The sequence below is a fragment of the Nyctibius grandis genome, chromosome 30 (assembly GCF_013368605.1).
Source record: "Nyctibius grandis isolate bNycGra1 chromosome 30, bNycGra1.pri, whole genome shotgun sequence".
NCBI classification, from domain to species: domain Eukaryota; kingdom Metazoa; phylum Chordata; class Aves; order Nyctibiiformes; family Nyctibiidae; genus Nyctibius; species Nyctibius grandis.
In genome coordinates, this window is record NC_090687.1 from 1,504,620 (window position 1) to 1,520,205 (window position 15,586).

The 15,586-nt window shown below is 48.9% G+C and overlaps 1 protein-coding gene across 4 annotated transcripts in view; it reads right to left on the reverse strand.

The window, feature by feature from the left end:
• PIGQ (phosphatidylinositol glycan anchor biosynthesis class Q) overlaps positions 1-15,327 on the reverse strand; it is a 29,772-nt gene extending 14,445 nt beyond the window's left edge. Inside the window, exons 1-4 of one of the 4 annotated variants that reach the window (XM_068420192.1) lie at positions 15,284-15,327; positions 10,549-11,243; positions 5,217-5,348; positions 3,730-3,850 (exon numbers count right to left, since the gene is read on the reverse strand). In XM_068420192.1, coding sequence (XP_068276293.1) covers positions 3,730-3,850; positions 5,217-5,348; positions 10,549-11,216 — 921 coding nt within the window. In that variant the 5' untranslated portion in view covers positions 11,217-11,243; positions 15,284-15,327. Of the gene's footprint in view, positions 1-3,729; positions 3,851-5,216; positions 5,349-10,548; positions 11,244-12,451; positions 12,520-14,761; positions 14,837-15,283 lie in introns of those variants that run through there. The other 3 variants (XM_068420193.1, XM_068420189.1, XM_068420191.1) reach the window with 3 other exon arrangements.
• Between the last annotated feature and the right edge of the window lie 259 nt (positions 15,328-15,586).

A 15,586-nucleotide genomic window follows, 5' to 3' on the forward strand; every position in this document is an offset into this window, starting at 1 on the left:
CTTCTCCCGGGCAACCAGCGATAGGACAAGAGGACACAGCCTCAAGCTTCGCCGGGGGAGGTTCAGGTTGGACATTAGGAAGCATTTCTTCTCAGCAAGGGTCATTAGCCATTGGAAGGGGCTGCCCAGGGAGGTGGTGGAGTCACCATCTCTGGAGGGGTTTAAGAAAAGCCTGGACATGGCACTTAGTGCCCTGGTCTAGTTGCCATGGTGGTGTCAGGGCAATGGTTGGACTCGATGGTCCCAGAGGGCTCTTCCAACCTGGTTGATTCTGTGATTCTGTGACTTCCTGAGTGGAGCATCTAGTGCACGTCAGAGCAAGCAGAGCCAAAGCACTCCCCACCAGACACATTTGCCCTGGGTCTGTTGCAGGTGTTTGGGGCTTTAAGATATGCTATTTTACAACATCTAAGAATATTTTCCAGGCAGCGTCCTCTCTGTTTGCTTTGTTTATGGATTAGCAGAACATGACTGAATAGGAACTTACATCCAATTATCTCTGAGCCCCAGTAACAGTTTTGGAGGCATGATACATGATAAATATTTAACTGTTTCAAAGAGATAACAGTTTAAGAAAAAGAGACATCAGCAAGGATGAAAGAGGTGAAGGAGGAAAAAAGGAGATGGTTGATAAGCCGTTCTTTTTAAGAGACAAATGTAGCACTTTGAATGGGGTATTTTTGAAAGAAGGCTGTCTTGTGGAAGGCAAAAACAAGGACAACCATTGGGAAGCCTGGTGGGATCAAGAGGAAGGAGGAGGGCAGGAGTTGTGAGGGCACCTACAGAGAAAAGATTATTCACATTTTCCATTCTTGGATTTGAAAGCCTGCTCCAAAAATCAGTCCCTCGTATTGCATACAGCTACTCGCCAGTTACTCCCTAGGTGTCTCTGAATCACATCTGCCTCATTTACTGACAAAAGCAACTTGTTATTACAGTCAGCACAGCGCAGCTCATCAAGCTGTGAAAGTGGGAGCTGCAGTCAACGACGTCTTGTGCATCATCAACAGTCGCTAGCTAAGTGCTGATTTGAGAACCACCATATCAGGGATGACGAATGATGGCTAGGGAACACGGCTTGATCCTCACGTCAGCAGGCTGAGCTTGTGACCCTGGCAGTTGTGGAGAGCCAAAATAACCTACCTGCATCTGTTTCCTTCCAGAGAGATGTTTGCTAGGAAAAAAAGTGAGCACTGTATCCAGTGCCCGCACAGCTATGGTTTTGTCAATACTCAAATCAATCAAACCAATAAGGTTATAAGTTAGTTTGTCAATATTAAAATCAATCAAATCAATAAGGTTAGAAAAAGGTTATATATATAATATGTATATAATATTGTAATACATAATAATCTTATTATAATATATATAACGTTACATATATAATGTTCTATTTACTAACAGATGATTTTAGAGATGTTTAGAGAGATGTAAAGTCAATGCCATTATCAGATCTGGGGCACATATCAAGAGAAGAACAGCAAGGAGCATTAGGGAAGGAAAAGTAACTCATTCTGCACATGGGAAAGTCTGCGTTAGTGAACTTGGCAACGCACAAGCACTTGAGAAAGCCCAAGTGATGGGAATAATGCGTACCAGATGGACACTCAGCAACGAAGAGGAAACCTACTGCTGAATGGCTAAGGGGAGATTTTGCTGTCATACTGGAAAAAAAGTGCTGCTGGCTTGCACAGCACATGCTGAAGTCATTGGTATATTTTAGGATCACTCAGACCTGCATTTTTTAAGGCCTGTACATAACGCATATAAATCAATGCCCACCCAAGGCAGTAAAAGGACTCCAGATGATTTTATGTCCACAATCTAATAAGCCTGAAAGAAGAAAGTAAGGCTGGAAAGTCAGAAGAGTTGTGAGTGGCCTGAACTGATAAGGTTGGAGAAGCAGAGCAGAAAGGCACCGACTGACTACCAGGCCACCCACGCAGGGAGGAGTTAGCGCTTCCAGGAAAGTAAGCAAACAGCTCTTGGTGATAACAAGGTAACGAAGCCCGTGCACGTAGGAGACATGGTGAAAATAACTGACACTACGATGCGTAAGCTGAGTGACACATGAGCTAAATTCCTGAAAGAGGAACGAACAAGCAGCTCTCCCAAGCAAGCCTACCCAGGACAGGTGCTGGGACTGGACACACCTTGAGCATGGGGAGCGTCCGTCTGCCAACGACAGTGGGCAGATGGAACCCCTCCTGGAGCCACCTGTGCAAACAGGAACGCAGCCAAAAGCCACTTCCTTGCAGACTTGTTAAGAAATCGGATTTCTGAGAGCTGGACACTTAGAGTAATCCCATAGGGGGAGTTCTAGAGAGCTTAAACTTCTCCAGCTGAAATATCTGTAAGGGAAAAGTCTTAGGAATAAGACTTAGAAAAAATATTTTTAGCGTTTAGCTCCAATACAGGAGCAAGAGTATTCCAGGAATTGTGGTCCTTTCTGCTGCTGCTGAATAGTGTCTGCAGCAATCCCTAAAACATGCAATCCTTAAAAGTTTGACCACGAAAGATAACAAAAATAGCAATAATCATGATCCACAGCTACGCTGGACACTCCATGCACACTTTCTGAAAGCACAGCGTGTACAAGAATGATCAGAGACCTATGGCTTGTAACAATTAAAAGGTTAGACACGGACCAAGCAGATATTCACCAAGGGAAACATGAGTTCTTTCCAAGACAGACAGGAAAAATAGGAAAAATAAATTATTGCTGGAATTCTCTAATCAGAATAAAAATCCCCCCAACCAAGAAGCTGGAGAAAGAGCAAAGAGAGGACATTCTCCAGCTGCTAGAAAGAAACCAACTGAAGGATCCACCTTCTCTCCCAGAAATGAAAGGAAAATGGGCAGAGAAAGGATTAGGCTGTGCAGCTGCACGACAGCGCTCAACATTGGCTGCACATGTATTCCCAAGACACAGAAGCTCTTAAAATGGAGCTAACTTCAGATTAGTGGTCTGGTCTCCAGCCTCTGAAGTACATTTTATGTTCCTTACCGCCACTACGCAGCTATATTGGAGCACTGCACCTAAAATGAGCCACCAGAAAAGCAGGATAGTATGAGTCACACTTGTTCTTCATGAATTTATGCTGATGCCAACGATCTTAGTGGGCAAGAGGAGTTATGTTTGAGAAAATCACAGGACACAGCAAGTTTTCCCAGTTTACCATCTGTACACCAGAGCTCTCAGCCAGGATTTCAGGTGTTTGTGTCCTGACTAGCTAATGCCTTTGGATTTCCCCATGAAATTCCTCTTCACAAGCACAGCTGCGCTGCTTATCAAGCTTGACCTTTCAGTAGTTTATCAGATTCAACCCAGGTTACAGCATTTTTTTTAACAAATGCCCCATATAGCAACAACTTGAGGACACTTCCTGTTGACTCCAGAATAGAAGTATTCTGGCTCAATAACCACTCAACCTGCAGAGCTCTGTCCAAGCCATAATTGTTACTTTAGGAGCTGGATCAGCCCTCGGGTAAACATCTAATTACTATTCACTGCACACGCAAAGCAGAGCTGTGTTCCTTTCGAGCAGCCCCAGCAGGCTTAATTTGAAGATTTCACTGTTCTTGAGGAGACCTAATTTGCATAACTTCAGACAGGACTCACTCTGAAATCCTTGGGCGTAAGGCATTGCCTCCTTCAACCACCCCAGGCATCAAGAGCTGGGCAGCACCCACAGCAGGTGAAAGAGAAATGACTTCGGCCACACTTACATCAGCCACGGGGATGAGAGTGTCAGCAAGGTGACCAATTCGGTTCTTTCTGTACAGCCAGGACATCAGCAGTATCCCCAGAGCCACATCAATCAGCAGAGAGACAAAGATGTTGGCTTTCCTGCACGCAGGATAAAGAGAAACAGTGTTATAGAAAAAGGAAGGACAGTGTTTAATGTTTCAATGACAACTGTCGGCTTCACTTCTTTAATGTCCCAGGGACACCAGGACAATTGTAGCGAAGTGGGAGTCGGCCTCTTCTCCCAGGCAACCAGCGATAGGACAAGAGGACACAGCCTCAGGCTTCGCCAGGGGAGGTTCAGGTTGGACATTAGGAAGCATTTCTTCTCAGCAAGGGTCATTAGCCATTGGAAGGGGCTGCCCAGGGAGGTGGTGGAGTCACCTTCTCTGGAGGGGTTTAAGAAAAGACTGGACATGGCACTTAGTGCCCTGGTCTAGTTGCCATGGTGGTGTCAGGGCCATGGTTGGACTCGATGATCCCAGAGGGCTCTTCCAACCTGGTTGATTCTGGGATTCTGTAATTTACTGAAGAGGCACGGTGTAGAGATCGTTTGACTTCTCACTGGTGTGCTGCTACTTCCATGGCCAAACACAGAGTCACTCGGAGCCTGCCACACCACAAAACCTTTCTTAGTAAGGGGAGCGAAGAGTGGGATTGAAGCTACAAAGAGAATGCTAGACAAAGTGTGTACATATATATATATATATATACATACTCAGGGGGGATTTACCAATACTAAGGGCGCCAGCACTTGGAGTGTCCCCATTCAGATCAGATGGCTTTCCAAGAGGTATCTTTAGTTGCACCACTAAGCAATGTAATAAATAGTGTTTCTGGGTACACAAACATACCCAGAAGGGCTGCTGAACTGCCCCCTCACTGCTAGAGCTTCTGAATGCAATTCCATGACGTTATTTGGGAAATCAGATAAAACAATCACAGTTACTTTTGGCCTTCAAATCTGCTAATCTATTTTAGGTGTTCCCTGAGAGTCTATTACTGCAGGATCAGAGAACCACAGAGAACAAGACTCGCTGTGTAATGGCCATAGGGCATTCAGTATCTGTCTCAGATCTCTGCCTCTCCCTGCTCCACTCCCTGTGCTGCATGTTTGCTTTTTCTGTTACACTGACTTTGCTCCTGCTGTTGGCGTCTCTGGTCTCTAGTTACTTCAAGAAACATTCCCCAAAAGAATGGGTGAAAGAGGGGGGCATTTAAACCCTTCTCCTCTTATGGAAAGTGCCACTGAATACCAATTGCAGTTTTTGGTTAACAGCAGCATATGTGGAAGCAAAGAGCTTGGGGGAGCACTGATAGCAAAGCCCTACACACACGGGTGCAGTACACACATGGGTGCAGTACAAGGACCCCGTAGTGCTCTGAGGGCACAGGATCCATGGTTTGGGTTCCCCAGAGGAGACAGGGCTGGAGCAAAGACATGCATCACTTTACGTGTACTCCATACCTCATTAGTTGAGCCTGGGTTTGAGCCTTCTTGTTGCTGCTGATGACCTGGAGGTGCTGCAGGCGATGTCCCAGCTGCTCACAAGTTGAGAGCTTGCTCCACAAGAAAGACAAAGGCCAAAATTTCAGCACCCTGCAGAGACACCACGGGAACGTCCCCTTTTGCTTTCGCCACACAGCAGGCTTTACAGCACACAAACTCCATGCAAAACATCCAGTGTAAAGTTAAGGCTGTGCAACCAGAGATGGTGTCACCATATTATCATTATATAATATTAGATGTTAACTCTCTTAAAGGTTAACAGAATTAAGGCAGCCTTTCCAGCCCAAGACATCTAGAGCAGACAACCCAACCTCTCATTGCCATGCTGTAAAGCCAAGTGTCTCGCTTGTCCCTTTTCCCTCTCTTTTCTTTTTCTTCCACTTCTTTTTGTCTTTATTATTTCCAAATTCCCTTCTCAGGGCCTTCATTCTACCTTCTCTCCACTGCTTTGCCAAAGCGACCAGCATTATGTACACAGCACGACATTTAGCATTTAATTAGGTTTCAAAGTTACCATCCACATTAGGCTTGTAGGGGAGGAAATATTCACACGGTTCTTTTTTTATGACTCAGAAGAAAAGTACTAAACGATGCTCAATTATTTTTGGGAGTTCCTTTTATTACCACACAACCTATAAAGAAAGGAACGAGGGTGATTTGCATAGTCTAAAACGGCACCACGGGATGCAGGCTGGGCAAAGAATGCACAGTAGCTGTACAGCTACACAACGCACCAGGTTTGTTGTGGGGAATAAACTCTGATGTGGACATAACTTGGATCATCTCTTTCCTGTACGCAACGGTTGTTTCAGTATTTTCACAGGGTTTCACTGTTCCTCACTAAGCACCCAGGAATCCACGTTCACTTTTAGTCACTTCCTTCACCTACTCTCCACTGCTTTGGCATGATCCTTCGGTTTACATTCATCCCAAACACTGAAATGATTCCCGGTGTCCTGCTTTGCTTTTGAAATTGTTCAGCTGTTTGGATCATCAGTGAGTGTGGCCTGGAGATGGCCCTGCAACGTGCACATGCCTTCCCCAGATTTCACCTGGAGGACTCCAGCCTGTCAGCCCGCAGCAGAGCGCCTTCGGGACTGGCCCGGGTCAAACGCAGGATGGGCAGACTGGGGCTCCAGCTGCTCTTTGTGCATTTTACACAAACCACAAGGGTATGGCTCGTGCAAAATCCTGCTCAGTTCACTGTGGTTGCTATCCCCTTCCTCCCCCCCTTCCTCCTGAGCCCTTTCAACCATCCTTTGTGCAAGGTTTGTCAGCTTAAAAACCAGAGTGCTGAACCCCCCCTTCCCCCTCCCCATCCACATTTCAGACACATCGGGTTTGAAATCCACGCAGTGTACTGTGAATCATTCTCCTTAATTTGAGGCCTCCGAGTTACTCAGCTCGTCGTTACAGCCTCCCACCTTAGAGACACATGAACGCGCTGTTCTTCAGCTGGCTTGTCAGGAGGTGACATCTAAAGCGGCGGAGGAAAGAGCACCGTGCAGGGGAGGGAGACGCGGGGGGCGCCTGCACTGGCCGCTGATCTCACAGACCCGGGTTCGCAGATTCACCGAGGCACAAGCACAGATGAGTTTTCTCTTCCAATTATATCCTGGCCCAGTGGTTACAAACTTTGGTGTGGCAAACCTTTGCCAGAGCACAAATGTAAAGCAGGGGGGAGGAGAAATGCTCTACCTGTGTGATTATGTACAGATGGCTGAAGGTGACCAATTACTGGTCAAGCCAACAGCTGCCAGAGCATCTCAGCTCAAGCAGAAAGCAACGGCTCTGGGGCCCGGTGCTAAACACTCACTGGGCTGACCATCTCCCCATCCTCTCCCAGCAACGTGTGTCTCTTCCCATTCATTGCTGCTCCACAACTCCCCGAGCTGGAGGCAGCTGGCTTGTGGGTCACCCACCGACCAGACAACCCCGGTGTCCCGCGTCAAAGGAAAGGACAGGCTGCCGCGCTCTTCGCCCCGAGGAATCTCTTGCACAAGCGAGAATGATTTCCAAAGCAGCCCCATCCCCAGGAGCACCCCCCAACGTGTGCACCCAACGGGTAAATGCGTCCCGATTGAACAGGATGGGCCCAAAAGACACGGCAGAGGTCTGTGCTTGTCTGTACTACGACTGACTCTCTTTTCTTTTCACTTAACATCAAGAGGACAACCCCTATTCCACTCACACACTTCCTTTAGAAAGTAAATACATACACATACTTATTTAAATAAAAATACAAACACACTGTAAAAAGCTGAATAGTTGCAAGATGTGCTACGGAAACTCCCATCTCTAAGAGTACTGAGGAAGAAATGCAAAAACATTTCTTGCGTGGTCTCCTACCCCTATGCATACTGACTAGGCATCGCCATAAATGCTCCCACTTGTTTACCACACAGTATATGGAATTATTTTCAGAAGTGCAATGGAAAACCAACCAAATAAAAAACCAAAACAAAACAAAAAACCAGTGACACTGTGTCACTGCATTATTTAAGCAGCAGGAGACCTTTGGGGTATTTCTAAATATAAGGAATCTTAGCAATAAATTGACACAGCCTGCATGAGTAAACCTGGATTTTCCAATCCAAGTTTTTCCAAAAGCAAGAGTGGATTTTCCAGATATGGGATGAAAAGCAATCTTTCCAACTCAGGATCACACACAAATGTTAAAGCTCCATTAACCAGAACCCCTGGCTGTCTTTCTGCTCCTTGCTAGAACCTGCAGGCACAGTCCCTCCCTTCTGGAGGAGGAATCAGAGCTCATGGTGTTTGTAAACGGAGGAGCACACAGTTTACTGCCTCAATACTAAACCATCCTGATGTCCCCAACAGCACAGCAGAGACCTTCAGCGGTAATGGAAATCCTGCACACAAGTCCCTCTGAAGAGGGAACTGCAATGGCCACCCCTTAGCACGAGGTGGTGCTGAAGAAATGCCTTAACTTGAGATCTCCAGGATTTGAGAGCACTCGGCAAGCCTGGATGGATGTCAGCGCTCGCTTTCTGAGAGAGGTCTAACACTGCTGCCCTGCTTCCCCAGCGCAAACACACACCAGTGGCATATCCAAAACCGCCCCAAGCCTCTGCAGACTGAGCAATCACTGATCTCTTTCTTTAGCTTTTCAAAGCTGACTATCCCTTCACATCACAAAAACCTGGGAAAGAAAGAAAGAAAGAAGTCTTGTGATCAGAAGGAGCAAAAACCTGGTCGATCTTATTTTATGGGACATCCTGTCCCAGCACAGGGAGGAGGGGACTGGAAGGACACCTGCACGGGACATCTTGAACCCTCCTTGCCTTGTGTGTGTTGGCACAAAGGAGGCTGTACAGCACATCATGTGCTAAATGGAACTAAATTACATTAAATGACTTAGAAGGTCAAGCAGGAGGTTTGTTACAAAGCCAGGTACTAATCTCTGTTCTCCAAGACTGATGTTTTAAAAAACCCATACGATAAGTAAATATAATGCTGATACTACGGGTGAATAAAACAAAGCAGCAAGAAACCTGTGTCTACCTCCTAAGGTTAAGAACAAGTTCAAGCTAGGTTTACGCACAGCAAGCCTCGCATTCTGCCTGCTGGCACGTACAGCTGGCTGCTGCTCCGGCTCAAAACGTCTGTACTGGGCTTAGGAAAAGCTGAAATCAGAATAGCTCCTGATAAACTGGGTAGCAGCTACCCATGCCCAACCTGCCAGACTCAGCTCGAGCTCCCAAGTTACGCTTAGACTGTGGCCTTCTGGAGACCTGCAAGGTTTGGGCTTAACCTGACTCTAAGCCTGGTCTAAGTCCTAGCACCCATCAAGGCAGGCAGGTCTGACTTTGAGACCAAGTGCCTACACAGAAAAGGATCATTCTGTTTGTTGGTAGTCACCCACAGTCCACAGACAACCAGAAAAAGGACCTTCAGAGCTGACTCCCAATCTTCTACCCAACCACAAAGTTCTGACTTAGTTACCATTAACAACCATTAACTTAGTGACCATTAACAACCATTAATGCATAGTCAGTGTCTACAGAGCAGTCCCAGGAACGAGTGGTCCCTGGTTATATCAGGTTTGGGTTTAACCCTAAACCTCTTCCAACAGAGTAGTCCAGAACCGGACAGTTTTCCCTTGGTGTACCAAGACGTGTAACCCAAGTGTTCAGAAAATCTTTGCATATGAAGCGTTTCACTGTAATTTTTTATGACAGTATCATACAACTGGTAATCTGTTAAAAGACTTCATTCCCCATACCCCTAGGCTGTACTTGAGAAGATTTATCCATAAATACAGTAGTAGCTGTTATCCAAATTTCATCAATCAAAGTGTCCCCTTGCAGCCTGGAACCTGAGCTCCTCTCCCCTCTCTGGCACCTCTCTAGGCAGGCTGACCAGACGCGTTATTAAGCTTTATACGCAGAAGCTTCTCCCCTTCAAACCCGCTCAGAACTCCTCTGTAGTGTGACCACTTGCCATGCATTAAATCTGAAGCATCCCATTGAGTTTCATAGTTGTGACAAGGGGTTTTCACCAAGGATTTGTGTAGACCCAGCATTCCTCGTCACCATGTCTGAGGAAGCCTTTAGCCTTGTGTTTTCAATGGAGCTCCCCAAACTTTAATGGCAGCTCTGCAGCAGCCTCTTTCCAGCAGAAGGTCTATCCAGGAGCTTCTCTGCCTGTTGTTGCCCATGGAACCTCCCACACCACTGTTTTATACTGGGTTGGCCTGTGGATGTGGTGGACTGGCCTAAGCAGCAGCCCTTCCCTCCACTCTTCTCACAACCGAGCCTCCTATCAGCCGGTCCGCGCGCTGCCCTCCTTGCAGCAGGTCCGCACTTCTGCAGCACAGCTCCGTGTCCTCTCCCTGCCAGACACACAAGGTCCCTCAGTCTGATCCTGCTGGATTGTGTCTGATGGGGTTAAAGTGCTTAAGAGGGGCTGCACAGCTGGGACCACCTGGCAAGGAGCTCTTCTCAGAGCAGCTCCACAGGAGGCATATTCACCTGTCAGCTACAGCCCTGCTCCGCAGTCCATACCTATTATGTCACCTGCTGTACCATCTAAAGGCCCTTTTCTACACTGGTGATCTCAGAGATCAGAAAGGAAGATACCCAAGAGGCACGTAAGGTCCGTAAAACTACAAGCAGTACCAGGAGATACGATGTGACTGGTACTGACAAAAGAAACAACTTTGTATCAACACTATTTCTCACTGGGGTTGAGCAGGAACCCTGCAAATGCCTAAACATCAATTACATTTCCACGCCAAACATCAGCTGGCCGATGTCGCATCACTTACCTGCTCCTGCAGACCCCAGAGATAAGTGACAGCAGGAATGTGAGCAGCACGCACGCAGGCACAGAGGCCTGCTTCATCAGCTCCACGATGATACTAGCTTCAATGCCATCCGACTGCCAGTGGGTCAGCTTGATGGGCCCATCATCGTATCTGTCCGTCATGAACAGCACTTTGCTCTTCGCAACTGTGTCAAAGATGGCAGAGAGCTTTGAAGCATCTTCTGCCTTGTGGGAGGCAGCTGTGTCCAAAGGGGGATGTAGATGGGAAAGCAGGACCTTGCGCTGGTCATAGTATACTAAGATGATTTCTTCCTCCTTAGGGTTGTTGGAGTGTTTCTGAAGGATAGAACAGCTCCAGAATTTGCTGTCTCCCTCTTTGCTTATCTGAATCCACGGCTCATGGGAGAATATTGTCCCAAGGTCTTCCAAGAACTCACTCAGACTCTCTTCTTTCTCCCGTTTGCTGTTGCTCCACGAGCCAAGCACAGAAACACTGACTTTAGTCACCCGTTGGACTTCACTGAGATATTGCTTCACCTGGACGGGAATAAAAGGGAAATGGACCACGGCGAGGATAACAGCAGAGTTCTGCTCCAAGATCCAGCGGCCGATCAAAATGCCGCTTTCTGCCGAAGAGCAGCACGACGGAAAGAAGACCTTCAGTACCATAGCAGCGATCCTGGAAGAATGGTACACCTGCCAATGAACACAGATATAAAACTTGAGAATGGTGATTAAATGCAAGGAAAACTGGAGCTGACCCAAGTCACTGGTGAGGAAGCGCAGTCGAGCTTTAAAACACTATGTCCAACCACTTGCATAACATTAGTGACAGCCAACAGATATGCACACATCAGAGAAGTATTTAGGAGGTTCCTGATAATCTGTAGTCTTTGAAGTGAGGGGTAACAAGCCTAGAGTTTCTCAGCAAAGCCCTTCTCCGAGTCCTGGAGCAGTCTGTCGCGATGGTACGCTGATAAGCACAGCCCATCGGAGCAGCCAAGATCAGGAATTCATCCAGCCTCGGATCTTGGATCTGACTCTGGATGCACCTGAGGGCTTCCTAGAGAAGGGACTACACAGTACCACACCATGGTGCCTCTGGGGAGTATTTCCTCCTATTACTGACAATTAAATATTGGTTTATGCTACAAAGCCAGATAATTTCAGAGCCTCCTTTATCACCTAGGAACCCAGAGCTGTGCTCTGCAACAAACTCACTGAACAGCCTTGGTCACATCACTCATCTCCTCTTGTCTCACTCCCCTCATCTGGAAACAGAGATGATAATTTTGTCAAAAGGGACTACAGTGATTAACTGATCGAAGTTTACGTATTAGTTTTAATTCATTAGACACAAGACCCTAAAAAAGGAGAAGCATTTCTGCTTTATCAGTGTTCTTTACAATATTTTTCTTCATGTCATTAAGAAAACATCTCAATGGCTTTGTAAGACTTTTACAAAGAGGAGCTCTGAGGCAGTTGACAATGTCTCTTTAAATAAGGTGGAGGTTTCTAACGGGAATATAATTGCAGTAAGGAGAGCGCTGGCGCAGAACAGTCGGCGGCCGGTGCCCGTTGTCCTTTCCTGTCCTTCAGCGCTTTGTTGGAGATGTGAAAACTCCGCAGGCCCCCGAGGCCGGCTCCTCCGCGAGGGACCCAGTCACTCGGAAGGAGGAACACGGAGCGTATTTATAACGCGTCGAGAGGATGCGCAGCGTGGAGGTCCCTGGTGCTTTTGGTTTTCTCTCTTTTTAACACAGGACAATTGATCTGGTAAATCTCAGCACCTGGCGATTTGCTACGGCATGGAGGAGGCGACGGGGAAGCAGCAAAGGCGAGTGATTAACCTGCTCCCAGCCCCGCAGCCCTGCCAAGCGCAGCAGTAGGAACTGTCTGCTCACGGATGAGTTGTCAGCCCCTCGAGGCAGCAAGGTGAAGTTTCCTTGGCGCACAGCTCGCTCCTCCGATGGGGAAGCATCACAGTTGCTGCATTTGCAAGGAGGAATGTGTTGGGTTTTTTTCCCTGGGACTGAGTTTTCCCTTTTACTGCAAAACTGCAAAGCACACCCCAAGACTTCCCCTCAAACAGGCATAAGGGTGCTCGCGAGGGACGTTGTTCGCAGCACTGAATCGCAGAATCACAGAATCAACCAGGTTGGAAGAGCCCTCGGGGACCATCGAGTCCAACCATTGCCCTGACACCACCATGGCAACTAGACCAGGGCACTAAGTGCCATGTCCAGGCTTTTCTTAAACCCCTCCAGAGATGGTGACTCCACCACCTCCCTGGGCAGCCCCTTCCAATGGCTAATGACCCTTGCTGAGAAGAAATGCTTCCTAATGTCCAACCTGAACCTCCCCTGGCCAAGCTTGAGGCTGTGTCCTCTTGTCCTAGCGCTGGTTGCCTGGGAGAAGAGGCCGACTCCCACTCCACTACAACCTCCCTTCAGGTAGTTGTAGACTGCACTAAGGTCACCTCGGAGCCTCCTCTTCTCCAGGCTAAACACCCCCAGCTCCCTCAGCCGTTCCTCGTAGGTCAGACCCTCCAGACCCTTCACCAGCTTGGTCGCCCTCCTCTGGACTCGCTCCAACACCTCAACATCTTTCTTGAAGTGCTTTCCCAGCACGCTGCTGGGAACAGTGTTTGCAGGTGCTGAGGGCACCGAGCACCGGCCCTCGCTGCCCCACAGCCCCTGGCGAGGTTTGGAGGCCACAGAGGGACTTCCACCTCGCCCTCCTTGACCAGAGGGATAACCTCGGAGACATGGAGTCTGTGAGGAAGCAGGATCACAGAAGAACCTCAAATAGTATGTGGTTTTCCAAAGGATTGCAAGCCTCCAGCAGAAGGGGAAAGGAAGCGGAAAGATATATCAAAGGAGGGGTAGAAAAAAAATTAGCTAGAGCGATAACACTCCAGCTATATCACAGTACCAAAACCTTACAAGTGAACTTTACCAATAACTGAATACTCTAAAAACTGAAATTGAGCTTGATATTTTAAAGAACCCAGAGAAAAATGAAGAAAATAAGTACTTGAATGGGGTTTTTCAGTATTTCTATTTCAATTACCAAAGCTACCACCAGTAATATTGGACAGATAACTTTTTAAAGTTGATTTTTTATTCTTCTTTTTCCTCAAGAGATGACACAGTTGTTTGAGAGCATCGCTACAAGAGCCTTCCAGTGTCTCTGCATGGCTGGCTGTCTTAAAGGTCTGTCCATCCATTGAACATTTCCGAGAAGAATTATCAACTGACTCTTAATTCAAACATTTATTTTTCATTGAGATTTTTTTTTAAAGATAGCCACAGTCATCTGGGAAAACTTCTCATGGAGGAGAAACACTTCTCATCCTTATCTTCTCTAGTTTGTGAATTTTTCCTCTTCCACCTTCCCCAACCTTTTAAATTAACTTAGTTTTATACCACTAACTACTTTGGCTAGAACCCAGGTTAAGTAATACCTAAGCACATCATCTGTCCTTTGGCTGCTGCAGATGTGGCGGAGAAGACACTGATACAATTTTCAGGCTGAACAAAATATCTCGATAGTTGAAAACCAGCTGATGAACTATTCATATGTTAATGTGGCACCAGGAGCCGGCCTGGGAGCTCAGGTGGCAGGGCTGGTATTCCCAAATCCATGACCTGTCGTGCATCCTACCTTATTCATTTCAATAAATTGTTTGAAATCAAAAGTTGCCATTTTAAATATCATCACAGTCAACTGTTTCACTGCTGCTAATTTTAACAGAAATGTCCTACCAATATGCTCAGTCCCTGCTCATAAAGTGCCTAAAGTCTTCCAGATCTGCCCATTTCTGCCGGAAAGCCCCGGCTTTTTCCCCTGAGACGCCACACAGCATCAACGCAACAATGTTGGGCGCAGGAAAACCAACAACAGACACCACTTAGAATGCATTAATGCAACAAACAAATTACGAAAGGACCCCAGAACTGATTCATTTCAGCATTTTAGACCGAAAAGCACAGGTGAACCGCGGCATGTGGCCCTGGTCTCCCCACACAGGCTGCCCCATGGCCACCAGCCACGCCAAGGGGTGCCGAGCCCTTGGCAAACCCACGCCTGAGCATCCCGAGGTCTGTCCACAGGCCAGGAGATACCGGAGGCGGTGACCAGCTGGCCACGGCTGTCCCGGGGGGGCCGGAGCAGGGCTGTCTCCCTGCAGAGCACCCCGCCTTCTCGCTCACCCGGTTCTTCACTGTGATCTCAGGGCACGGGTGGGCTGGAAGCCAGCAGCAACGACACCCTCCTTCCAGCCTCGGGCTGCCCCTACAACGCCCACGGGACCCCGCGCTGCCGCCCCCAGCCCAGGCGAGCCCCGGGCTGGAGCTGCCGGTCCGGGCTAACACCCCCGGCCAGGCCCCGGCGGGGAGGGCGCCCCGGGGGGGCCAGGCGGGGCCGGGGAGAGCCCCGGGGCCGGGCGGGCCTGCGCGCCCCGCTCCCCCCCGCCGCCCCCCGCCCGCCTACCGCCCGCTCCGTCGCGCCGGCAGCTTCCGGGGGCCGGTTGCTCGGAGGCGCCGCTCGCGCCGGGCTGTGCTCCGCGGAGGGCCCGGCCGGCGCCGCCAACCGTGCTCCGGCGTTCCGCCCGCGCTGCGGGGCTGCCCGCTGCCGGCGCCCCCGTCCCCTTTCGCCCCGAGTTTTAGGGCTGCGGCGCGCAGCAGCCTCGCGAGGGCCCGGAGCCGCCGCGGCGGGGGCCGGCCCCGGCTTACCCGGCAGCGCTGCTCGCCCGAGGCTCGTCTCGGCGCCTTCCCGCGGGGCCGGGAGCAGGGCGGCAGGGCTGGCCGATAAGGAACGGCAGCTGGCCAGCTCTCACACACGCCGTCACCCGGGCCTGCGCCAAGGCCAGGGCTCACCTTTCCTCACAGGACCCCATTGTCCCCCATCCCCAAAGGCCAGGGGCTCACCTTTCCTCACAGGACCCCATTATCCCCCATCCCCAAAGGCCAGGGGCTCGCCTTTCCTCGTGGGTCCCCATTGTCTCCCATTCGTGCCTCCTCAGGGTGCCCCTGGCC